The sequence below is a fragment of the Scyliorhinus canicula genome, chromosome 6 (assembly GCF_902713615.1).
Source record: "Scyliorhinus canicula chromosome 6, sScyCan1.1, whole genome shotgun sequence".
NCBI classification, from domain to species: domain Eukaryota; kingdom Metazoa; phylum Chordata; class Chondrichthyes; order Carcharhiniformes; family Scyliorhinidae; genus Scyliorhinus; species Scyliorhinus canicula.
Genome location: NC_052151.1, coordinates 102,760,050 through 102,786,526, shown reverse-complemented (window position 1 = coordinate 102,786,526; position 26,477 = coordinate 102,760,050). Strand labels below are relative to the sequence as shown.

General features: G+C 43.5%; 1 protein-coding gene across 2 annotated transcripts in view; it reads right to left on the bottom strand.

Annotated features, from left to right (window-relative positions):
• Positions 1-1,049: 1,049 nt before the first annotated feature.
• rspo3 (R-spondin 3) overlaps positions 1,050-26,477 on the bottom strand; it is a 108,576-nt gene continuing 83,148 nt past the window's right edge. For both annotated transcript variants that reach the window (XM_038799764.1, XM_038799763.1), the window contains exon 5: positions 1,050-1,893. In XM_038799764.1, coding sequence (XP_038655692.1) covers positions 1,706-1,893 — 188 coding nt within the window. In that variant the 3' untranslated portion in view covers positions 1,050-1,705. The remainder of the gene's footprint in view (positions 1,894-26,477) is intronic.

Here is a 26,477-nt window from a genome sequence, read left to right as displayed (position 1 = left end):
AAATTTTAAAATCATTTTGGGCCGTTTTTCTTTTATGGAGTTTGTTTCTCAACAATGACTTGTTCACGTAGTTGATTCTCCAGAATCTCTTGTCTTTAATGACTTACAAAATATTTTTAACTGCACATGGAATTAATGTAAGGTGCAATATTTTCTTTCATTGCCTCTTCAGTACACCAGTAGAAAATGAGAACTATTTATATAAGCATGAAATTGTACTGTGTGATATTAACAATAAATGTATTCACAGATTGATAAATAATGTTTCTGTAGGCATTAAAAATGACTCCATTTAAAGCAGCTTGCAAAGAAATTTCATATTAAAACCCCAAACATTTAGTTATATCACCCAATGTGATTTCAACTCAAAAATAAATAACTGCAAACATTTTTCTTGAGTTTTTTTGAAATATTGAATTTCTCTTCTTGTTGTCACTTTGATGTTTCAGTCATAGAATCATAGAGCTCCTACAGTGCAGAAGGAGGCCATACGGCCCATTGTTTCTACACTCACACTCCGAAAGAGCACCCCGCCTAGGCCTGTTCCCCCTCTCTATCCCCGTAACCAGGTGCATTGATCATGGCCAATCCACCGAACCTGCACATCTTTGGATTGTGGGAGGAAACCAGAGTACCCGGCAGAAACCAACGCAGACATGGGGAGAACGTGCAAACTGCGCACAGTCTCCCAAAGCCGGAATTGAACCAGAGTCACTGCCGCTGTGAGGCAGCAGTGCTAACCATGGTGTTCAGTTTAAAAACTGACCAGCATCTTAAAATTATGAGGAAAAATGAAAATGAAATAAACCTACCAGTATTAAGCGACTGCCAAGTACATTTGTTCTAATTGGACATCACTGAGTTCTGGTCAGGAATGAGTAACAAATTAGACAGCCAGATTGCTTAGCAGGCATTTTTATCATTCCAGTCAAACAAAATGTTGCCTAATGAACATGCAATAAACTACTACATGAGTAATAATAATTCTCCAAACTATATACTATAACAATACACATAGGATAGTCATGTCATAAACATATACTCTGAGAGCCCAGTAAAGGAAATATATTTATTTATTTGAATTACAGGTGCTTTTAAGCAGTTTAGTGGCATCTGTTGACAACAATGACACTAGCTCAAGTGTGTGCACTGTTTCTTACAGAGGTCATAAACAGAAACTTAAAAACAATACTTTAAAAGAAAGGTAACAGTTGGTTCTCCAGGCTTTGAATGACATTTATTACATTCCTGTATATTACAAGGCAGCAATCTGTTAATAATTAAAAAAGAAATAAAGGAAACAAAAGACACTATTGTCATTTTATACAGAAACCAGAACATGCACAAATGCACATCACATTTGATTGGGAGTCTCCAGCATCAGAGCTAAAGACTTCCCTTTTCTCGGCATAGTTGGCTCTTTTTGAACCCTTAAAGGTCTAGCCACAATACTTGGGCTAACCATCTGCCGTTCTAATTTATTCGGTGGGGCAGGGGTTAATTATGCCTAATGTTGTATAAACTTAGGTATATCTACACTTTCCGCTTCAACTGCAGTCCTTGAAATGATTAGCAGTGTCCATGAAGATCAGGAATAAGGATTAGATGTAAGAACCCAGCACTGGATCCATTATACAGTGCACCTCTATAGGTTAGCTTGTTAATATATAGCAGCATCAGAAATCTCAGCAACCAAGTGAGGATTTTAGTGAACAGTGCTCACTGTTGTGGTTATCAGTTTCTTATTTTGCCCTCTTCGTTTCTTGTTTTGAGTCTTTTCATTCCTTCCTCCTTCTCTGTTGTTTTTATTTTCTTTGCCTCTATTTTTAGCTTGTTTGCCTTGCTTTGCTTCTTTGTTGCCTTCTTTTCTTGATCTCTTAATCTTCACTTTGTCTAAAATGAAAGTGCACAGATTAATTATCAATACATTTAATGTTTAGGACACAAGGATAAGAAAATGTTATTTGAATTGTCAATGAAGAATCGGCTCTATCAGGAACGCTGGTCTATTTTTAGAACATAGAACATAGAACATAGAACGATACAGCGCAGTACAGGCCCTTCGGCCCTCGATGTTGCACCGACATGGAAAAAAAAACTAAAGGCCATCTAACCTACACTATCCCCTTATCATCCATATGCTTATCCAATAAATTTTTAAATGCCCTCAATGTTGGCATTTTCTAACCTGAGTGTGTAAATAAAGTCAAAGCAAGTAAAACTTCAGAATACCTATCGAGTATTGAATCCTACATCACACATAGAATTAGGATAGAATTCCTACAGTGCAGAAGGAGGCCATTTAGCCTTTTGAGTCTGCACTGACCCTCTGAAAGAGCACCCAACCTAGGCCCACACCTCCGCCACACCTAATCTACACATTCTTGGACACAAAGGGGCAATTTAACATGGCCAATTCACTTAACCTACACATCTTTGTATTGTGGGGGGAAACCAGAACAAGCAGAAGGAACCCATGCAAATATGGGGAGAAAGTGCAAACTCCACATAAACAGTTACCATTGAACCCAGGTCCCTGGTGTGAGGCAGCAGTGCTAACCACTGTGCCACCCCTAATACAAAATACTGATGCTGAAAATCTGAAATAAAAAATAGAAAATACTGGAAATACTCTGCAAATCAGGCAGTATCTGTGAAGAGGGCAGCAAGAGGTAATTTTTCAGGTCAAGGAAACTGAAATAAAATACTACAACAATTAATATTATAATTATGCATCTGTACGGAACACGTCAAATCTCATGAAATGAAAAATGAAAATTGCTTTATTGTCACGAGTAGGCTTCAAAGAAGTTACTGTGAAAAGCCCCTAGTCGCCACATTCCGGCACCTGTCCAGGGAGGCTGGTACGGGAATCAAACCATGCTGCTGGCCTGCTTGGTCTGCTTTAAAAGCCAGCGATTTAGCCCAGTGAGCTCAACCAGCCTAGGTGAGGTCAGACAGGAGGGGTGTGATTCAGCAGACTTGAGCTTAAAGTCTGCTGAACAGTACAGGTGTTTGTTGATGCCTTTTGTGCCACGAACGACCCTGCTATTCAACGTCTCTTTGACTTTTGTTGTGGTCTCTACGAGAAACTCCCTGTTGAAGGTACTCTTTATGTCATTTCCTGCACCAGCAAGATCAACTCACCAGTGTAGGAAGACTACGAGCGGATCATCGCGCCATGTTAAAGGCAGCCCTGATTGGCCAGTTCCTCTCAAAACTCCCACTGCAGCTTCTAGACATCCCCACTTCACCCAAGTTGCATCTTCCGGGATCCTTCAGCTCCCTCTCATGCCACCTCTTATGAACAAGTCCACCCCCAGGCCTAACCCCTGGAAAGGTGATTCCTTTACCTGGGCACCTTGTTACTGCCAGCCTAGCACCCTGGCAATGTCCCTGGCAGTCTGGCTGTGCCACCCAGGTGCCCTGACAGTGCCCAAGTGGCAGTACCAAGGAGCCAAAGGTAGTGCTAGGGTGCCACCCTTCCCTGTCCCAAACCATCTAAGAGCTTCCACTGGCTTGGGTGAAACCCCCAGGTGCCATTACAATCGGTCCACGCTTGTGTGGACCTGTGCCATGGCGAGGTCTCCCAGGCCTAATGGCTCATCTACATATGTGCACCTGCATCTCACCAGCATCTGTTGAATCTCACCAGACATTGGGCACAACAAGGCCACTTTCGCATCTGTGGTCACCAGCCCCACTGTTATCTTATGGACTTGAAAGTCTGGGTGCCATATTTGAAGGGTACTCAGGCAGCCATTTGCTTACTGCAGGCCAGAAGCATCAATCTGGATGTCTGTAATTTCCCAGAGAATGTACAGCTACATGGTTCAGCGAAGCTTCCCATGAAATTCTCCAGGCCATAAAGCAAAGCCGGGAGGCTCTGTTTCCCCAGGATGGCAGTGGGAGGGCCTCCTTTTTGACCACACTAGTCTGGATGGAAGTTGCAGCAGAAGTTTGTGGCCATGAGGTTCAGCATAGAGATACTGGTGGGATCTCCATGTTATGAGACCCATGAGTGGGGAACAGTCCTGCTGCTGTGGGGTTTTCACCATGGACAGGAGAACAAAATGTTGCCTTATGATTGCTGGGATGTCCTGACACCTGTTATCGTCCAAATACCTACTGTGATTCTGACCCGTCCCCCTCCCGTTATACAAGTCACCTGCCTTGTCGTCCTCCGTGGCCCTCCCGTGATGAGACCTTCACCTACCAGACTATCATAGAACATAGAACATAGAACAGTACAGCACAGAACAGGCGTTTCGACCCTCGATGTTGTGCCGAGCAATGATCACCCTACTCAAACCCATGTATCCACCCTATACCCGTAACCCAACAACCCCCCCTTAACCTTACTTTTTAGGACACTACGGGCAATTTAGCATGGCCAATCCACCTAACCCACACATCTTTGGACTGTGGGAGGAAACCGGAGCACCCGGAGGAAACCCACGCACACACGGGGAGGACGTGCAGACTCCACACAGACTGACCCAGCCGGGAACCGAACCTGGGACCCTGGAGCTGTGAAGCATTTATGCTAACCACCATGCTACCGTGCTGCCCATCATCCTGGACCTGTCAACCTACCGCATCCCACTCACCCTCTGACTATCTGTTCCCTCTTCTGTCCAGTACCCTGTGTTCAACCCTATCACGCTGTCTCCGATCATCCTTGCCCATAAACCCCTCCCCCAGCCAGCCACAGGACCCCCACAGACCCAACAAGAAAGGTCCTTCCCTCCACGCAATATAACTGCATCCTCACATTCCCTTGCTGCATCCACCCCTTTCCATGGACACTCTCTCTCCCCAATCCTTCCTCGGACACTCTCTTGCCATTCCCCCTCCCCATTTCCATGGATAGTCTCACAGTCTCTCTCCCCCCACTTCCCTGGACAGTCTCCACCTGCCTTCCCAAAACATTCTTTCTCGCCCCCCTCCACCCTTAGCCTGCGCCACATCCGACCTCCGCTCCATCCTGCACTCCTTTCGCCTGCTTCCCACTTCCAGCTTTTGTGCAGCTTTTGGTACCCAATATGAGTCAAGGTTTTTGGGGGCGGAGTCCCAGAAGGTGAAAGCAACACCTACTACCCCAAAGTGTTGAAAGTAGTGAAGCTCGCCAGTTGCACACCAATTAGAACAGTCCTAAAATGCAATGTTCTAATTTCTGATTCGGGAACTTAATTAGACAGGGAACTTAATTCTGACGAGGTGGCCTTTTAATAAACATGCATGACTTGCTAATGAATGCTAAAGGGCTTCCCGATATTGTTTGTTGGGAAGTTCGACCTGCCTTTAACCCGCCTTTAAAGTCCCAAGAACAAAGTTCCTAAAGTTCATTCTGACATCAGGAAACTGATTTTTGGCCTCATGCCAAATTAAGTTCCTCCGCATGCCAACCTTCCTATTGCTGTTGAGACCAGAAGATTCCGCCCCAACATTTCAGTCAATGATTGTAAGGACTGATGTGATGGCAGTATAATAATTAACATACGAACAGTATAACATTACTTCTGGGATTACCTCTGATTTGGTAACTTATTATAGTAGCCCTACTCTGCAATTGTTATTATTTATATTTTGCATGTCTTCTACTGGCTGGATGAAGAGCTATAACCAAAATGGTTTTAGGCTAGGTTGCCTCTCCCTCATGCTCCTTCTAATTGGGAAATGTCTAGGGCAGAGAATATGAGTAAAATGCCTCCTCCTGCTGAGAAAGATTAAGGCACAAAAAATGGCATTTAATATTATTTGTAATGTGAAACAGTTGTTTGTAAATATACCTCGAATTGCACAGTGCAAAATAACTTTGGTGAACAGCTGTCTGATCACTTTGAAAGAAAAGTTGAAAAAAGACCCACATCCATTGGAAAAAGAACCCAAATACCTTGATCAGTAATCAACAAAACTTGAAACTTAGACATAGCCACTGAGCTATTGTTTGACATTTTCTTATAATGATGATATTATATTTCACAGCTGCACTACAGAAGAGGAGAAAAAAATGTCAAACACAATGAATGGCACATCCGGAGGCCCCCGGGTGCATTTCGGCAATTCTTAGTCATTGATGATAAAAGGACCCTGAGATCATTGCACTTCTGACTTTTAGAACGTAGCAAACTATTTAGAGCAGTCAAGATAAAGGAGGAGGGGTTTTGTCATAACCGATATGTCTTTGTCCTCCATCGGAATCTTATCAGCTGGGGAATGCTTGCTTCCTTCATCTTTCCTCTTTTCCATTTCCATTCTGACTACTCAAACATGTATATCTCTTTTACGGTCATTGTGAAACAGCTTTGAACATCTCTGATGCTGCCATTTCATTTCTTAAATAAAAGGCTCAAAATTTACTCTTAGGAAGCTGCAACTGTGAATTGTGCTTTGCGAAAGAGCAGCAGACGTACAATCGACTCATGACTGTCGTTTATACAGTAAAAGCATTATTTCAGTGCATGTAATATTTTAGTATTCCTTTGGAAGTCGGGGTTCTCGGCACTCTCTTCCCTCAAATTTTCTCCCTCTGCTCTCCTCATGCAGGGAGGCAATTTCCACGTATGACATGTATTTCCATGTATCACATGAGAAACTTGAAGCTACAATAACATGGTATTAAAGCATACAGTCTATGACAGCCTCAGATTCAATTTCTAGTCAACAGGAGCAGGCCTTTCAATCTTTAAAGCCTCATCTGCCATTTTATTGGATGGTGGCTAATGTATCCATCTACATGCCCCACTACATAACCCTTAATGTCCTCCCCTAATGAAAACGCACCAGTTTAAGTTTTACATTTTTCAATTGACCTAGCTGCAACAACCTTTTGGAAGAGAGAGTTCCTGATTTCCACTGCTATATTCTGTGCTGAGACACTGGTTGGGGCATTGAAATTGGCCTCAATGCCTGAAGACGAGACAGTGGGAGGGGGGGAGAAATCAGCCAAAGTCATTACTCTGTTACAGAGCACCATGCCCAATTCTCCTTCCCCATCTGACTAAATTATGTTGCCTTACCCATATTACCTTCGTGGAGATGTCAGTCCATTTCTCTTCATAGAATAGTTTCTAAAAACTCAAATGTGATCAGAAACACCAGAGGCTGCTGAATGCTAAGACATCATTTCACCATTAATAATCAATTGCTTTTTGCCTCCTGAACCCACTATGCCTTAATAATGAACATGGTATTGAATCTAAATTTGAGAGTTTCAAATAATTCTCTAATAATCGTTATGAGGATGTGTTTTTGAATGATACATGCTGCGATCTAGTGGCCCCATTAGCCGCAGACGCAAATCCCATAATGGCTACTAAAGTTCACGAGCATCCAAAAACAGGGGGCTGGTTTCTCGCCGTTGGGATACTCCATTTTGCCGGCAGTTCGGGGGTTTCCTGATGGTGTGGGGCTGCCCCCCAATGGGAAACCCCATTGACCAGCCAGCGAAATGGAGCATCCCGCCGGCGTACTGAAACAGAAATCTGGCACAGAAGGACAGAGAATCCAGCCCAGGATTTGTGGCAGCGAGATCTCCATTTGCGATCTTCCCTGCGCACTGCCAGTGACATGATCAGGTTCACACCCAGAAACTGGACCCTTTCTACAGACAATGACAAAACGGCCCAGACTGATCTAATACTTCAATTTTCTATTCAACCCAAGTGGAATGAAAACAGACATTGAACCCCTTGAGTGTGTGAAATACCCCATCCACATTTGATTCAGATCATGTTGAGACTTTTCAAATGTTTCTGAGATCAAAATGCAATTGCCTGTTCTGAAACAATAACTGCAACAGACATGCACTAATTGAATTTCTCTGCAATATACACCCTGAAAAGCACTTCAAGGACACCTTATGAAGCAGGAAGCAAAGAATAAAGGACAATGCTATACTGTACTGAACATAGGCTGCTGATGTTCTGTGCCCCATCTGTCCCCCTCCCTCTGAAGTGCTGCTTGCTGTGGTTTGCAAAAGTAACCCTCCTGTGAAGAGGAACTATCTGCAAGCTATGATCTTTTGGGGACAAAATGTAGAAATCTGTCCCATGCAACTGCACCCAGGAAGACAACTGAATTAAATGACTGCAATGTGAAACCACCACATTGAGACGAGCCAAAGAACTGTTAACTATATACTCCTTTGTTTCATTTTGCATGAAATGTAAACATCCTGTTGGCCTGTCCTCTTACTCTGCCATCTGTACTGGTATGTGTGTCTTGACCCAGGAGAATGCATGTGACATATGAATGGTGGTTGCAATTTACCTAGTTTTTATTAGTTCAGGAAATAGTTTGAATAAACTTATCTTGTTCCTCATTTAACCTAAAAAAAACCCTGCCTGACTAATTCTTTATAGCCTATATGTGTGAATAGTGGGACTCTGACAGAATTGGGAAAGTTAAACTTCTCTGAATCCACAAAAAGATCCCTGTTACGGTCTGACCTGGAGTGGGAGAATAGGGAATCATTTCACCCCTCCTCATGTGGTTGTAACATGCAGCATTTATCTATACTCATCTCCTTCAGTGTTCTTTTAACCATCTCCATTATTCCTTCTGTAATCCTTATCCTCATTTCTCTCTACTCTTCCACAGTCCTTCAATCTTCTGTCACTTCAACCTTCCTCATGCTATCTGTAATTATTTTCTTAATTTCCCTTTTCTCCTCGAATAATAGAATCTTTACAATGCAGAAGGAGGGCATTCGGCCCATTGGGTCTGCAGTGACCCTCTTAAAGAGCACCGTACCCAGGCCTACTGTCCTGCCCATCTTTCTAACCCCACCCAACCTGCACATCCCTGGACACTAGGGCAATTTTTAAATCATGGCCAATCCACCTAACCTGCACAACTTTTGACTTCCTATCCTGATCTTTCTTACTTGCTCTGCATCATCTGATTTCCCTCGTTCCATTTGCACATCCCTGTCCTTGTATCTTTCCTCCCTTCATGATCAGTAACACCCACCTCCAGAAGTATGCTAAGACTGACTGCTCTTGACAACAAGACAGAATTCAACTGAGCGTAAAACCAAGGAGCCCTAACAAACCTGAGGGCAACTGGGATTGGGAAAAAATTCTCCATCAGTTGGAGTCATACCTAGCACAAATGATGATGTTTGTGGATTTTGGAGGGCAACCATATCAGCCCTGGGACATTGCTGCTGGAATTTTTCACGGTTGTGTGCAAGGCTCAAATATCTTCATCTGCTTCCTCAATGATTTTCCCTCCACCATAAAGTCCGAAGCATGGCTTTTTACTGCTAATTGAAGTGTTTAGCTCCATTAGTGAGCAAAGCTACCAGATAATGAAGTAGCTCATGCCTGAACACATCAAGACTTGAAAAAATCCAGCTAGAAAGTGACAACATTCATGCCACACAATAACCACCTCAAACAAGAGAAAGTTCACTTCCAATAGCATTATTATTATGCAGTACCCACCATCTACATTTTAGGGGTTGCCATTGACCAGAAATTCAATGGGTCATCCACATAATTGCCACAATCTCTAGAGCAGGTTAAAAGTGCATGGCTCATTTCCTGATTTTACAAAGCCTCTCCACCATCTACATTACACAAGTGCGGAGTGCAATGGAATGTTTGGGCATAATCTGGGTTTTAAAGCAGAATCAATGGGACAGGCATAATGAAACCCATGAGAAAACCATACGATGCTATTGCAAATAATTGGGTAATCCCAAGATGGTGATTTTTTAAAAAAATTTATATATGTATTTGAGAAGCTATAAATTACATATAATAATAATCTTTATTGTCACAAGTAGACTTACATTAACACTGCAATGACGTTATTGTGAAAAGCCCCTAGTCGTCATAGACCGGCGCCTGTGTGGGTATACAGAGGGAGAATTCATAATGTCCAAATTACTTAACGGCACGTCTTTCGGGACTTGCGGGAGGAAGCCGGCGCACCCGGAGGAAACCCACGCAGACACCGGGGGAACGTGCAGACTCCACACAGACTGTGACCCAAGCCGGAAATCGAACCTGGGACCCTGGCACTGTGAAGCAACAGTGCCAACCACTGTGCTACCGTGCTGCCCACATGCTGGTTGTCTTAACCTTTCCATAAAACTTATGTCCCACATAAGTGAATTTGTGCTCCTGTGCTTTGTTGCTGTGGCAGCAAAACCCTGAACAGCAGTTCAGCTGTCTCATAATTTACTTTGGAGGGAGCTGATAAGAGGGTGCCACTGTGGTGCTAAGCAGTAGCTGGGAGAACAGGGAAAGCACCTGGGTGTGAAGACTGGTGGTGCTGGATTCGGAAGGCAGAACGAGATTGACTTTGAGGTTTCTCTTTTTATTCCAACTGACACGGAGCAAGGAGAGTCCTGACTGTGTGACAGGAAAATAAATATTTGTAGCTCAGAAGAAGCTGAGGGGAATTATTTCAGCAGCTTTAAAAAGGGATTGTCGTTGTTTGGTCACAATGGGTGAGGGCTTGGAGAATGGCATAGTACTGAACATCATTGACTGGGCTGCAGTGACTCAGTGATTAACAATGCTGTCTCACAGTGTCAGGAACCTGGTTTCAACTCCAGCCTTGGGCCACTGTCTGTGTTGAGTTTGTACTTTCTCCCAGTGTCTGCGTGGATTTCCTCTGGGTGCTCTGATTTCTCACACAGTCCAAAGATGTGCAGGTTAGGTGGATTGGCCGTGCTAAATTGCCCTTTCGTATGATTTGATTTGATTTATTGTCATGTACTGAAGTCCAGTGAAAAATATTTTCTGCGGCTAAAGGAAAGTATACAGTACGTACATAGCAGACAAAAAAGAATAATCGACAGAGTACATTGACAAATGGCACATCGACAAACAGTGATTGGTTGCAGTGTGGAGCAAGGGGGCAAACAAAGCAAATACATGAGGGATGCAGTGGTTAGGTAGGGTTATGGGATTACAGGGATAAGGTTGGAGAGTAGGCCTGGGTATGGGTTCCTTTCAGAGGATCGGTGTTGATTCGATGGGCCGAATGGCGTCCTACACTGTAGGGATTCTATGAGTGCAAAAAACAAAACAGCTTTCTGCAACAAACTCAGAAGCAGAGGACCAGAGAATCATGGAGGATCAGAGAGTAGGGCGCCCGGCCGGCTACATGGGTGTAAATGGGCCTTTAAGACCCATTTGCATTCATTTACATCCTCCCGCTGGTGAATGGGTGCAAACACCAATCACTCAGCAGGCAGGGGGCTGGAGCAGGGGCGCCAATCCCAATTTTTTGATTCTCTGTCGTATCAGGGCCTTGCAACCAGCGATGGCTGACGGAGAATCAAGGCCAATATCTCTACAGTCAGTCATGTCAAGATTTGTCTTTAAACTGCAGTTGGTGCCTTTGCTGGTGCAGAGGTCTCTGCCATTCATTTGCATTCATTAACATTACTTTGGTATATTGCAGGTGCAGTGGGATGGCAGTCACCAGAAAACGCCATAAAAGTTCATATGCAGTGCGCAAGAGCAAAATGATGGAACACTGAAATGTGTGCCTGATGTCCAAGTGACCCCACCTAGCCATCAGGCAGGCAGAGCATGCTTGAATGTTGTCATTTTGCTCCAGAAGAGCACTGCTCATGAACTTCCTCCATAGTTTCTCTGGTATATATCACATTACTGCATCTCCTGAAATGAACTGAGCTCAATGCACATTATTATGATGTTCAGGTTGTTGGAAATTTACCCCCAAGAAGTCACGAAAGAAGTAAATATGTGAAAGATTTGTGGAACAGTTACTGATTGCATAAAGTCTGTAGCTGAATGCTATGTGCATCAGAAAGTGCAAAAAAATAAATAATCTTCTGTGATGTAAGTTCAATCAACATATGAAGATTCAAATGCTTCTGATCTTCCTTGTCACTCGAGGCATGCTGGTGTTGGAATAAAGGTGAAGTAGTCGTACTGAATAATTCATATTTGGACATTTGAGCTCCGCTCCTCACAGACAAATAATCTTTTGGCCTCTTTGCGCCAAGCTGTAATCAGTTTATCCCAGTTTCTCCTTGACTTTATGCAATCCCACCATGTTCAGACATATTTCTTCTTTTTGTCTCTGCACTTCTGATCATGCATTCATGCATGTAAACCTTTCTGTCAGGTTTTGAAGAACACAGTAGTTGTAACCTGTTCAGATACTATGGTGATTGGAAGATGTAAAGAAAATTGGATTATAAATGTATGGGCAATTTAAGGGTTAAAAGCCTGGAGTTCGAATGTGTTTGTTTAAAAAGAATTCTGTATGCAGAGCCTAAATGGTTTTAGCAAGCAGCAGATGAAACTGATGAAGGATTGTGGTTGTTTAGTCTGAGCTAATGGACAGTAGTTTGACTGGGGAGATCCCCGAGGAGTTAATGTGCTCCTGCAGCCTGCAGGGAGAATTTGGTTTTTAACTTGGGGAGATGAGGTCATTCCTGGGTGGAGCAAAGGAATACAGAGGAATTTTGAGAAGCTGTGGAGAGAGGCAGCTTTGGAGAAATCTGTGGAAGGAGTCAGAGGTTTGGAGAAAAGTGAGGTTTGATCTGGCAACCCTTGTGTTATTAGACCACAGATAAAGGCAGTTTCCTTTCCCAGTAGGATAGGGGGAAAAGAGTAAAAATATTTTAAAAGCTGAGCATTCTTGTCTAAAGACAAGAAAGAGGCTGAAACAACTGAGATAAAGCAGCTATTTGAAGATATTCAGCAAGAGTCTGAAGGAAGTTCCAACAAGAGTGAGAATCTGTTCTGTACAGTAAGTATTACTCTCTAAGCCCTGCTAATTTAAAGATGGATTAAAAGCTGTATGTTTCTTTTCTTGTTGTTTAATGGGAAATTATATATATATTAAGGGATAATTGTAAGCTAATCTTTTTCAGGTGTGAAGTTAAACGTTTAATATTGTATTTGTAATAAAGGTTTTGTTTTAGAAATACCAAAGCCCTATTTTTTCATGCCATGACTCCTGGAGTGAATCATTCTTTCCACATAGTCTTAAAATAAACTAAAATATTGGGGTTTCAGTCCAGTATCCAAGCCACTGTTGGGGTCTGGTGTGGAATCGTAATTAAATCCACACCAAATAACTTTGCTGTATTCCTCATTGCTTCAGTTTAATGGTTCACTTACATCCATTTTGCAATTTGGAGCTGCCAATATTCTTTCTGAATTTTCAGCATTGTAATCAGTGCACCTTCAAGATCTCAAAATCTTTATCAAAATCAGTATATATTTCCTCCACCCTGATTTAGGTTCTTAACAGGGTGGAAAAGGTTTGGAATATCAGCTGTACATTCCTATGGATTTTAGGGCGATGTCTGCTGTTGAATCTTCCAGGAATACTGGATTAGGCAGATTGTCAAGCTTGTATTTGAGCATTAACAAAATAACATTATTTGACAGGGATGAAGGAAGGATGCTGCTCCATCTTCCAACTAGTGAGCATGCTGGATACTGAATCCCCAGTGTGTAAGTAGACCTTGCGGATAGGATTTAGTTGGACTTTCAGGCGGGAATCTTTTGCTGGCCTTGAGATGTTACAGCAAAGTATTTCAGACCTGTTGAGGGCCCTTCCTGTATTTTATCTTCCAGCTGCTACTTAGGCTTTCATTTTGTGGATAATTGATCTTTTTTTCCCTCTCAGCTCCAAAGGATTTTCAGTGATTGACAGGTTCAGTGGAAGGATGACAGGCTGCTCAGGAAAGCCGAGAGATGCTTCATGTCTGCTCAGCAGCTCCTGCATCCCTGCATCTGCAGATAGTAATCAGTGTTTTGGAGGAGGTTCCCTCCTATCCCTCTAAGGTAGTTATCCACAACAGACACTCAGTATCCCGATAATGACTTGTGAATGCATGACTAAACATGTTGCTGGGAGTTTCTTCAGGAGCATCCCAATCATGGTACTGCATGAAAGAAAACATGCAGGGGTAATCAGGACTCAGTGTTGTTTGTCTGGTCTTACCAGCCATGATGTCACCAACTATTATTTTTCTGGAAAACTGACCTGGGAATGACCATGGGAACCTGACTCCTCAGGGTCTGGGCCAACAACCGAATCGATGTCAAGCTGTACCATTTCTTGTAGAAGTAGACAACTTACAAAAAAAAAGGTTTTGGATTGGGGAGAGTGGATTTTTCGTAAAATAAGGTAGGACCTGGCCAAGGTAGACTGGAAAGAGTTACCTGTGGGAAAATCTACAGAAGAGCAGTGAAGGGGTTTTCAAAAAGGAAATGGGGAGGGTACAGGTCCAGCATGTTCCCTCAAGGGTAATAGGAAGAAGTTACAATCCCAGAGAACCATGGATGACCAGAGACATTCAGGATACAATGAGAAAAGAGAGGCTTTTAGCAAGTACAAGGGGACCAAATTAGAGGAGGCATTAGTGGAGTACAGAAAGTGATGGACGGGATTTAAGAAAGCAATTGGGAGAGAAAAGAGGGGTCATGACAAAGCTCTGGCTGGTAAAAGCAGGGAAAATCCCAAGATATTCTGAGTATATCAATAGATAGAGGCTAGCCAGGGAAGGTGTAGGGCCTATTAGAGAACAAGGGGCAATCTGCGGGTGGAGCCAGAACACATTAGTAGGATGTTGATTGAATACTTCACATCTATCTTCACCCAAGAGAATATATAATGTAGGTATGGAAATCAGAGAGAGACTGTGAGTTCTTGAGCAAATTGACATAGGGAGTGACAAGGTATTAGAGGTGTTGGCAGACTTAAAAGTGGAGAAAATCTCCAGGTCTGGATCAATTGTGGCACAGGCTGCTGAGGGAGGCAAGGGAGGAGGTTGCAGGAGCTCTGACCCAAATTTTTAATTCCTCTCCAGCCATGGGAGAGGTGCCAGAGGACTGGAGAATAGCTAATATGATTCCACTATTTAAGAAGGGTTGTAGAGATAAGCCAAGGACCTGCAGACCAGTGAATCTCACGAAGGAGAGAATCTACCTCCACTTGGAGATGCAAGGTTTGATCGAAGTGAGACAGCATGGCTTTATCAGAGGAAGGTCATGCCTAACAATTTTGACCAGTTGTGTAGAAGAGGGTAGTGCAGTTGATGTAGTTTGTATGGATTTCAGCAAAGCCTTTGACGAGATCCCACATGGGAGACTAATAAAGAAGACAAAGTCACATGGGATTCAAAATTGGCTTAGTTGTAGCGGACAGCGGGTGATGACAGGTGGCTACCTTAGTGATTAGAAGCCAGTGTCCAGTGGTGCACCGCAGGGATCTGTACTGGGTTCCTTCTTATTCATCATCTATATAAACGATGTAGATGATTATGTGGGGGGTAGGATCAGTAAGTTTGTGGATGACTCAAAGATTGGCCAGGTGGTGAACAGTGAGGTTGAGTGTCTTGGGTTACAGGAAGGTGGAGTCGGGATGGTCAGATAAGGGGCAGATGGAATGTAACCCTGAAAAGTGTAAGGTGATAGACTTCAGAAGGGGAAATTTGACATGGAACTATTCAGCGAACGAGATGACAATGGGAAGGTCTGAGGAACAAAGAGACCTTAGCTTGTTTATCCATAGAGTTCTGAAGGCGGGAGTGCTCCGCTTCCCAAACCTAATGTGTGTCACTGTCCAGGAAGATGGCAGAGAAGCATCAGCCCATCCCCACTGCCCACTGATCTAACCCAGCAAACTTCAAATAACCTCTCTGCTGCTACTAACAAAGTTTTTGACTTTTTCTGCTTGTAACAGCCACTACAAAGTCACTCCTAGTGCCAATATGCAGTATTATCGAACTGTACACAGTTATTTATACACCCCCATCTCCATAATTAACAATACAAATTAGAAATGATTCAGGTGCTGTTCAGGCCTTTTAAGTTGAAGTTGGAGGTGGTGGGGGTTTGCAGGGGCGAGGGAAAAGCTGGAAAGTTAATATCACACGGGAGGGTTTAAACTAGTATGGTGGGGGGTGGATTCCGGAGCAATAGGTCAGAAAGTGAAAAGATTGAGGGAGAAGTAGGAAATAGGGCCAGTATGGCTCTGAAGAAGAGCAGACATGGAGATGTTGCTGAAAACAGCAGGACTGGGGGCCTGAAGTGCATATGTTTTAATGCACTGCTGCAAGAGATAGGAAATTTGCTATTCATATCAACCATGGCACTATGTCATAGGTCATCACTGCTAGAAGGTGCAGCCAAGTTATGGCTTAGCTGATCATTAATGCCTCTGCAAGCCCTTTGTTGCATTGCAGCTGCAGTCATCTTATAGAATCACAGAAGATACAGTGCAGAAGAGGCCCTTTGGCCCATCGAGTCTACACTGACACCTAAACACCTAACTTAACCTACGTAATTGGCAAATAGGGTTAAGAAAAATCCCAAGGCTTTTTACACATACATAAAAAGCAAGAGGATAGCCAGGGAAACGGTTGACCCACTGAAGGACAGGGGCGGGAATCTATGTGTGGAGCCAGAGGAAATGTGCGAGGTACTAAATTAATACTTTATGCCAGTATTCACCAATGAGAAGGAATTGGTGGATGTTGAGTCTGGAGAAGAGTGTGTAGATAGCCTGGATCACATTGAGATCCAAAAAGACGAGGTGTTGGGCATCTTGAAAAATATTTAAGGTGGATAAGTACCCAGGGCCTGATGGGATCTACCCCAGAATACTGAAGGAGGCAAGAGAGAAAATTGCTGAGGCCTGACAGAAATCTTTGGATCCTCACTGTCTTCAGATGATGTGCCAGAGGACTGGAGAATAGCCAATGTTGTTCCTTTGTTTAAGAAGGGTAGCAAGGATAATCCAGGGAACTACAGGCCGGTGAGCCTTACGTCAGTGGTAGGGAAATTACTGGAGAGAATTCTTTGAGACAGGATCTACGCCCATTTGGAAGCAAGTGGACGTATTAGCGAGAGGCAGCACAGTTTTGTGAACGGGAGGTCGTGTCTCACTAACGTGATAAGAGTTTTTCAAAGAGGCCACAAAGATGATTGATGCAGGTAGGGCAGTGGACGTTGTCCAAATGGACTTCAGTAAGGCCTTTGCCAAGTTCCCTCATGGCAGACTGGTACAAAAGGTGAAGTGACACGGGATCAGACGTGAGCTGGCAAGATGGATACAGAACTGGCTAGGTCATAGAAGGCGGAGAGTAGCAATGGAAGGGTGCTTTTCTGATTGGAGGGCTGTGACTAGTGGTGTTCCGCAGGGATCAGTGCTGGGACCTTTGCTGTTTGTAGTATATATAAATGATTTGGAGGAAAATGTAACTGGTCTGATTAGTAAGTTTACAGACGACACAAAGGTTGGTGAAATTGCAGATAGCGATGACGACTGTCAGAGGATACAGCAGGATTTAGATCGTTTGGAGACTTGGGCAGAGAGATGGAAGGTGGAGTTTAATCCAGACAAATGTGAGATAATACATTTTGGAAGGTTTAATACAGGTAGGGAATATACAGTGAATGTTAGAACCCTCAAGAGTATTGACAGTCAGAGAGATCTAGGGTTACAGGTCCACAGGTCACTGAAAGCGGCAACACCAGTGGAGACGGTAGTCAAGAAAGCATACGGCATGCTTGCCTTCATTGGCCGGGGCATTGAGTATACAAATTGGCAAGCCATGTTGCAGCTGTATAGAACCTTAGTCAGGCCACACCTGGAGTATAGTGTTCGATTCTGGTTGCCACACTACCAGAAGGATGCTTTATAGCATCTTATAGAACCTTTTTAGTTGCTTTATAGAACCTTAGTCAAGCCACACTGGAGGCTTTATAGAGGGTGTAGATGCGATTTACCAGGATGTTGTCTGGTATTTTGGGCATTAGCTATGAGGAAAGGTTGAATAAACTTGGTTTGTTCTCACTGGAATAAAGGAGGTTGAGGGGTGACCTGATAGAGGTCTACAAAATTAAGAGGGGCATAGACAGAGTGGATAGTCAGAGACTTTTTCCCAGGGTACAGGGGTCATTTACTGGGGGGCATAGGTTTAAGGTGCAAGGGACAAGGTTTAGAGGAGATGTACGAGGCAAGGTTTTTACACAGAGGGTAGTGAGTGCCTGGAACTCGCTGCCGGAGGAGGTGGTGGAAGCAGGGACATTAGTGACGTTTAAGCCGCATCTTGACAAATACATGAATCGGATGGGAATAGAGGGATACGAACCCTGGAAGTGTAGAAGATTTTAGTTTAGACGGGCAGCATGGTTGGCGCAGGCTTGGATGGCCAAAGGGCCTGTTCCTGAGCTGTACTTTTCTTTGTTTCTTGTTCTCACTTACTGATTCCCACCTCAGTGTCTTTCCATGGAGACGGGCAGCCAATTAGAGCAATTAAGGCACCAGTTAAGAACTGCTGTGTGCCGCCGGTGCATTTCCTTGCAGTTGGAGTAGCCTCCAATCCCTGCTCCAGCTCCGGTTACGAAGATGCTAGCTCAGTGAAGGTGATTGAAGGCCACAATCTTGTTGTCCCTCATGGCCACCTGACTGTCTCAGCTATGAGACTGACGACCTGTCTACACAGCAGGCCAACTGCCTGGGCCTCCAGCCTCAGGAAACTGCCCGCTTGGAAGCCAATTAATAGGCAGACCTTCCTCCTACCCCGCAAAGGCACGTTGATGACAGGGTGAACCCGAGACCCTCATATAAGCTTGACAATGGGCCCTGGCAATCGCCAGAAAATCCAGCCCTTTGCTTACTAGGTAGCGATACCCTGAATTCATTTGTTATCCCAGTTTCCAAGTAGTCCACTAGATAGCGCACTTGCAACATAAGAAACTTTGCCCAGAATCTGAATAACATCAAACTCCATTCACCGATCTTTACATATTTTGTCTTATTCATTTATGGGATGTGGCTATTGCTTGCTCGGCCAACATTTATTGCCTGTGCCTAACTGCACTTGAGATGGTGGTGGTCAGCGCCTTCTTGAATCACTGCAGTTCATGTTTAACAGGAAAACTCACCATGCTGTGAGGAAGGAAGTTCCATCACTTTGACCCAATGACAATGAAGGAATGGCAATATAGTCCAAGGCCAGGACGGTGTGTGGCTTGAAGTGGAGCTTGAAGATGGTGGTGTTCTCACACATCTTCTACTCTTGTCCTTCTAAGTGGTAGAGGCTGCAGGTTTGGAAGGTGCTGTTGAAGGAATCTTATGAGTTGTTGCAGTGCATCTTGTAGATGGTATACACTGATTGTCACTGTGCGTCAGAGGTGGATGGAATGAATGTTTAAGATCGTGGATGGGGTGCATTCAATCTGGTCCTGGTTGTTAGAGCTGCACTTATCCAGGCAAATAAAGATTATTCCATCACATTCCTGACTTGTGCCTTGTAGATTGTGGACAGGATTTGGGATGTCAAGTGTTGAATTATTCTCCGCAGATTTACTAACCTCTGACTTGCTGTTGTAGCCACAGTATTTATATGGCAACTTTCTGGTTAATGATAACCCCCAGGATGTTGATAGTCACGTCAATCAGAAATCAAATGATGGTAATATGGTTAGATTCTCTCTTGTTGGTGATGGTCATTGCCTGGCACTTGTGTGGTGTATATGTTGACACTTGCCAGCCCAAACCAGAATATTGTCCAGGTCCTTCTGCATTGGACATGGATTGCTTCAGTATCTGAGGAGTCGCGAATGGTACTGAACATTGTGCAATCATCAACGGACATCCCCACTTCTGCCCTTCTGATGGAGGGAAGATTATTGATGAAGCATATGAAAATATTTGGTTGGGCCCAGGTCCCTTCCCTGAGGGACTCCTGCAGTGATGCGCCAGGACTGAGATGATTGACCAGCAACATCACAGCCGTTTCTCTTTTGTTCTCGATATAACTCCAACCAGTGGAGAGTTTTTCCCCTGATTCCCATTGACTCCATCCAGTTTTGCTAGGGTTACTTATTACCAGATTCGTATAGAATTTTACAGAGAATTTACAGTGCAGAGGAGGCCATTCGGCCCATCAAGTATGTACCCTACTTATGCCCACACTTCCTCCCTATTCCTGTAACCCAGTAACCCCACCCAACATTTTATGACACTAAGGGCAATTTATCATAGCCAATCCATCTAACCTGCACAGCTTTGGATTGTGGGAGCAAACCGGAGCACCCTGAGGAAACCCACACAGACACAGGGAGAACATGCAAACTCCACACAGACAGTGATCCAGCCTGGGACCCTGAAGTTGTGAAGCAATACTGCTAACCACTGTGCTACCGTGCCACCCCAAATGCTGCCTTGATGTCAAGGGCATTCACTCTCAGCCTGGAATTTTCCAACCCTTCCCATCAGCAGTGCCAAAACTGACCTCTGCGTTAGGTTTCCTGGCCACACGGCTGGTGAGCAACGCAAATGGCCATTGACTCTAATAGGTCTGGAAGATCCCACCGACAGAAACCTGCCGGGGATGGGATGAACGGGACAGAAAATCCCAGCTTCGGTCTCAGTTCTCTAACTATCATTATATGGTAACACCCGAGCGGCATTTGTTGTCTCAAAACACTTTTTCCTGTAGCTACTGCTCAACTGAATGACTCGCGCATTTGCATAGATCACTGCTAAATTTGGTAGAATTATTTAAAGTAGTTGTGTGCATTATTACAGTTGTTTGATTTTGATAGAAAAATAAACTAAAGCATCATGTAAAAACCACAGCAGTAACTGCATGTTCTGGAAACTGAATTTGAAGTTATGCTCAGTAGATGCAATACTTCCCACAGCCTCAACCTTTTACAATGTGACATTAATATTTTCACTTATTGATGACAGTATGCGTTTAAGTGAACACCACATAGTCCTTGTGGAAACAAAAGTCTGTCATCACACTGAACATACCCTCCATCATGTTGCATGGCACTTGCACCATGCTAAATGTACAATTTCACGACAGTTCTAGCAACACAATGCCCAGAAGATATTGTGAGCCGTCAGCAGCAGCACAATTGTATTCAATCACAACTTGTAACGTCATAGCCCCAAATATCCCTCACTCAACCATTACCTTTCTGCCAAGTAATTAACCCTAGTTCAATGTGGGGTACATGACAGCATGCCAGGCAAAGCACCAGGCACACTGAAAAATAAGAAACCAACCTGGGGAAGATACAAAAGAGGTCTATACAGATTTTAATTAGCAGATGCAGAGCACAGCGATGTCAGAACAAAACTCTGTAGTCTTTCTACATCCAGTTGTGAATGGGATGGACAATTAAACAACTCATTGGAGGGGGAAAACTCCACAAATATTCCCATTCTCAGTAAATTGGGGGAGGCCAACACGCTAGTGCAAAACAGAAGGCCGAATCATTTGCAGCTATTTTCAGCCAGAAGTGCTGAGAAGATGATCCTTGATGGTCTTGTCCTGAGATCCCGATCACCACAAATGTCAGTCATCAGCTAGTTCGAAACAGAAAAGACGATGGGCTCTGACAAATTCCTGGCTGTATTACTCAACATTTGTCCTCCAGAACCAGCTGTTCTAATACAACTACAACATTTGCCTCTAACTTTCAATGTGAAGAGTTCCTCAGGTATGTCCTGTCCACATAAAGCAGGACAAATCCAATCCTGCCCATTCGATCCCCTTTCAATCATCAGCAAAGTGATGGAAGATATCATCAACAGTGCATTTACAGTAAGTAGCATTTACTCATCAAGAACCTCTTCACTTGCTGTTCACTTTAGATCTTGCCAGAATTCTTCAATTCCATACTTTATTACATACTTGGTCTAAATATGAATATAATATCTGAATTCAAAAAATCAGGTGAACATGACTACCCTCAACTTCAAAATAGCATTTGACTGCGTGTGGCATCCAGGAGTTGTAGAAAAACTTGAAGTCAGGGGGGAAACTCTGCACTGGTTGGATTCATGCCTCGAACAGAGGAAGATGGTTGTGGTTGTTGGAGGTCAATTATCTCAGTCCTAAGATATCACTGCAGGAGTCCCTTAGGGTAGTATCCTAGACCCAACCATCTTCAGCTGCTTCATCAATCATCTTCACTCCTTCATAAGGCCAGAAGGGGGGGATTGTCTGTTGATGATTGCACAGTGCAAGAGAAGTACCGTTCTCAACTCCTCAGATACCGAAGCAGTCCATGCTCCTGCAGTGAGAACAGGGTAACATTCGGGCTTGCGTTGATAACTGCACCACACAAATAATAGGCAATGCCCATTGACTTAACTGGACCAGCAATGCAACTAAGGCATTGGTATTTGGACTATTGCTTTTCTGTATCCACAATAACGACCTAGACTTGGTCAAGCAGAGCATAATTTTAAAGTATGCTGATGACACTCAAATGGAGGTATTGTGATCTGTGAGGAGAATCATGATAGACTTCAAGGTGCCACAGACATGCTGGTGGAACGGGCAAACAAATGGCCAACGAATTTAATTCCGAGAAGTGGGAAGAGTTACATTTGGGTGGGAAGAATGATGAAATGCAATATAAAATAAAGGATACAATTCTAATAGGAGATATAGCTCTTAACGATGAGCTACAATTTTTAATCACAAAGCTGTCCCAGAGGCAGCCCCTTAATTAGCCACCACTAGCCCTTTAATTAGCCACCACCCTGAAGATGCCTTCCTGGGCCTTTTGCCTGCCCGAAGGCTCCCACTTTCTGCTGCGGCAACACAACATCTGCAGCCTACACAAAATCCAGCCCGTTGTGTCCTATTTTCAGTACCAGACTTCAGGAATGATGTGAGGGCATTGAAGAGGGTGAAGAAACTATTTACGGGAATGGGGTCCAGGGATGAGAGTATTCAATTATTTGGTTGATTGGCGAAGCTTGGACTGTCTCCTGAGAGAAGAAAAGGTTGAGAGATTTGATAGAGATGTTCTATATCATAGAAGTCTGGACAGAGTAGTTTGGGAGAAATTGTTCACATTGGTGAAGGGTTTAGAACCAGAGGACATTGATTCAAAGTAATTGGCAAAAAAAAAACAGGCGACATTTTTTATGCAGCAAATGTACTGCCTGAGAGTGTGATGGCAAAGAATTCAATTGGGTCTTTCAAAAGAGAATTGGAGCTTTCAAAACAGAATTGAATAGTTATCTGGAGGGAAAATATTTGCTAGATTTGGAGAAAGGTAAGAGAATGGAACTAGCTGAGTTGCTGTTACAGAGAGCTGACACAAATATGCTAAGCAGAATAGCCTCCTTCTATGCTGTCACCATTCTAAGATTCTGTTATAAATACAGTGGCCACAAGAGCAAGTCGAAGGTTGGGAAATTCTGCGGCAAGTAACTGATGTCTTGACCCTCACAACGTCTGCCCACCATCTACAAGGCACAAAGCAGAAATGTGACGGAATCCTCTCCACTTTTCTTAATGAGTTAATCTCCAAAAACATTGAAGGTCAATACAATTCAGGAAAAAGCAGCCCATTTCATCACCGCCTTGAACATTCATTTCCTCCACCACCGACACACAGAAGCAACGTTCTGTACCATATACAAAATACCCTGCAACAACTCACCATGCCTCCTTTGACAGCACCTTCCAAACCTCCAACCTCCAGAAGTACAAGAGCAGCTAACACATATGAACATCATCACGTATAAATCCCCTTCCAAACCAAGCACCAGCCTATCTTACAACTGTATAATTGTTCCTTCACTGTCTAATGGCCAAAATCCTGGAACTTCCTTCCTAACAGCAGTGTATGACTGCAGCATATCAAGAAGGCTGTTCATGGAAGGGCAAATTGGGATGGCCAATACATGCTGGAGCTGCCTGTAGTGCTCACATTGCATGAATGAATATTAAAATATTAAATCATGGTTATAAATTTCTATACAATGATGCATCACTCATTTCTTCTAGTTTTAACAAATGCATCTGCAATTCATATGAAATTTCACTATGAACTACTTCAATGCATTTGTTAATTTGTCTTGTTTACATACCATGGAAAACAATTTAAATCCTTATATTACTAGAATATGATATAAGGCACCAATGTATCCTGGCAAGTTATTAACTGCACACTTTCACAATTTATGGCAAAGGGGCAGATACTCCAGAAATTCATTGGAGGAATCTTTTGCATATTATTTGAGCATGAAATGTTTTACCACAAGTGTTTATTGAAATTGTTACCTCATTTGAAATGGAATTGGATGCATGTTTAAAAAAGGATACAGGGAAATCAACATGTAAAAGAGGCAGAGTGGGCCAAATGGCCTCTGACTGTAATGCCATTTGAATCAATGACAGGGTTTCAAATGGTGCCAAGTGTTTTGCATATGCTTAACTTTTTTTTAATGTTTGGTGCCGAACAATGTTGGGTGTCTGATACCCATCAGCATTTCATGTCTGGCCACCAAAAGTTACACACTGTCCATTGGAAATCTTGCCACTCCTCCCATTTAATACGTTATCAGTCAACATATGTCAAATGTTGTCAAACACTAGATGCCGTAAAAGTTTTAAAAGATTTCAATTATATACAAAATAGGACATGAATTTACATAATCAACATGTTAATTTCTTGCATAGTCAATGAATTACTTTAGATGTATCATCACTGCTTTAATACAAACATATATGCACAAATTAAGGCTGCATTGTATCAATTAAGAAATGGCAGTGTGGCTAGAGAAGGAATGCTGTCAGAATGTTGTGAGAATTCTCCTGCTCTTTTGAATCTTACCATGGAATCTTTCACATCCACCTCAATAAGTAGACTTTCCATTCAATCATACAGCTCACACCTCTGATAATGTAGCTCAAGTACGGCACTGAAATCTTCTTACAATTTGCAATCTGTTAGCATTTATTTGCAATGATAATCATTCCGAAAGTTATCACCATTTATGGACTTGAAACCGGAAGTTATCAAATGTCTATTTGTCTGATACGTAGTGGTGTGTTGTGAAGAATCCTAAGTAAAGCTGAGATCAGCTTCACTTTGATCACTGATCATTACTTTCCCATGTTTGTCCCTGGTTTGTGAATACCATTCAATGTAAAATAAAGCAGCTAAATTTTGAGTTAAATGTTACAGTTCACATAAAATAATAACACAGCAGGTGTAAGCATAGCAAACTCCAATTAAAAACCAGATCACCCAAAGTAAACTGAGGCTGATAGCCTGTAGCCATCCCAGTGCACTCCCACCATATAGTTAGCAGGTGAATTGCAGAAAGATCTCAAATTACGCAAGGACCCAGAAAATTTTGAACCTGGCCTTCTACACTAGTTTCAGTGGAGTCTCATATGGGAATGAACCTTCAATCATCCTACACAAAGTCGCCGAGGTCAAAGGAGGCCCAAGGCTATGAACACGCATCCCAGTCTGACAATGTTTGCAGCCAGTGAAAGGAAACCAGACCAGAAATAATCAATAGAGTTAGGACTATGAAGAATAAGCTTCCAGGTGAAACAGCCTGTTGTTTACTGCAGGGTGGATTCTCCATCGCCCGACGCCAGTACCGGGATCTCCGATTGGGCGGAGAATGGAGTGTCGGCTGGAACACGGAATCGCGCGGGTACCTAACTCATTCCGATGCTCCAGTTCCCCGCCACTGGCGACAGCGAGTTACATGCCCTGCGCCGGTGGGACTTCTATCTGATTAACGGGCTGGAAGCCTGAGTCTCCACCCCCCGTAATGAACTGACCCCCACAGCTGGAAATCCTCCAGGTTGGTTTTGGTGCAAGTTTGCCCAAGTGTGGCCCTAACTTGTTTAACCTCGCAATGAGTTAAGGGGTCAGTGCATAACTAAGGTGCCCAAAGAGTCTATGGGAAGCCCCCCCCCCACCAACTGCCCCAGCCAACCATCCATCAGACCCCCAATCAAAAACCCTATCAGAGACCCCCATCAAAGCGCCCCATCAAAGACCCCATCAGAGCTCCCATCAGAGATCCCCAACAGAGACCCCCATGAGACCCCTCACCCGGCCATCACCACTGTCGGCAATGCAATCAGGTTCACACGCCTACTGGGGCGTGGTAGTTATGGGTCGAGGTTGATGCTGATCTGAGGGAATCATGGGTATGAGCCAGCGAGGATGGATGTTCAGTTTTGGGAATGGAAATGAAGGACATAGTTCCAGAAGGGCTTTGAGTTTGGAGGAGTGGGGGAGAAAAATATCGCATGGGGGAGTGTTTTCCGGTGTGTGCGTGTTTTGCGAAAAAGGTCTTTCTGCCTTTTTCAGTAGCACCCCCCTCCTCGTTGTTGGAGGGGTGCTGTCAATGATGCTTTGATTCGTAAGTTCATGGATGACACCAAGGTTGGTGGAGTGGACAAGGTAGTTAAGAAAGCATATGGAATGCTTGCCTTCATTGGACAGGGCATTGAGTATAAAAACTGGCAAGTCATGCTACAGTTGTATTGAACCTTGATGCGGCCGCACTTGGATTATTGCACACAATTCTGGTGGCCACACTACCAGAAGGATGTGGAGGTTTTGGAGAGGTTGCAGAGGAGGTTTACCAGGATGTTGGCTGGTCTGGAAGGTGTTGGCTTTGTGGAGAGGCTGAATAGACTTGGATTGTGTTCATTAGAA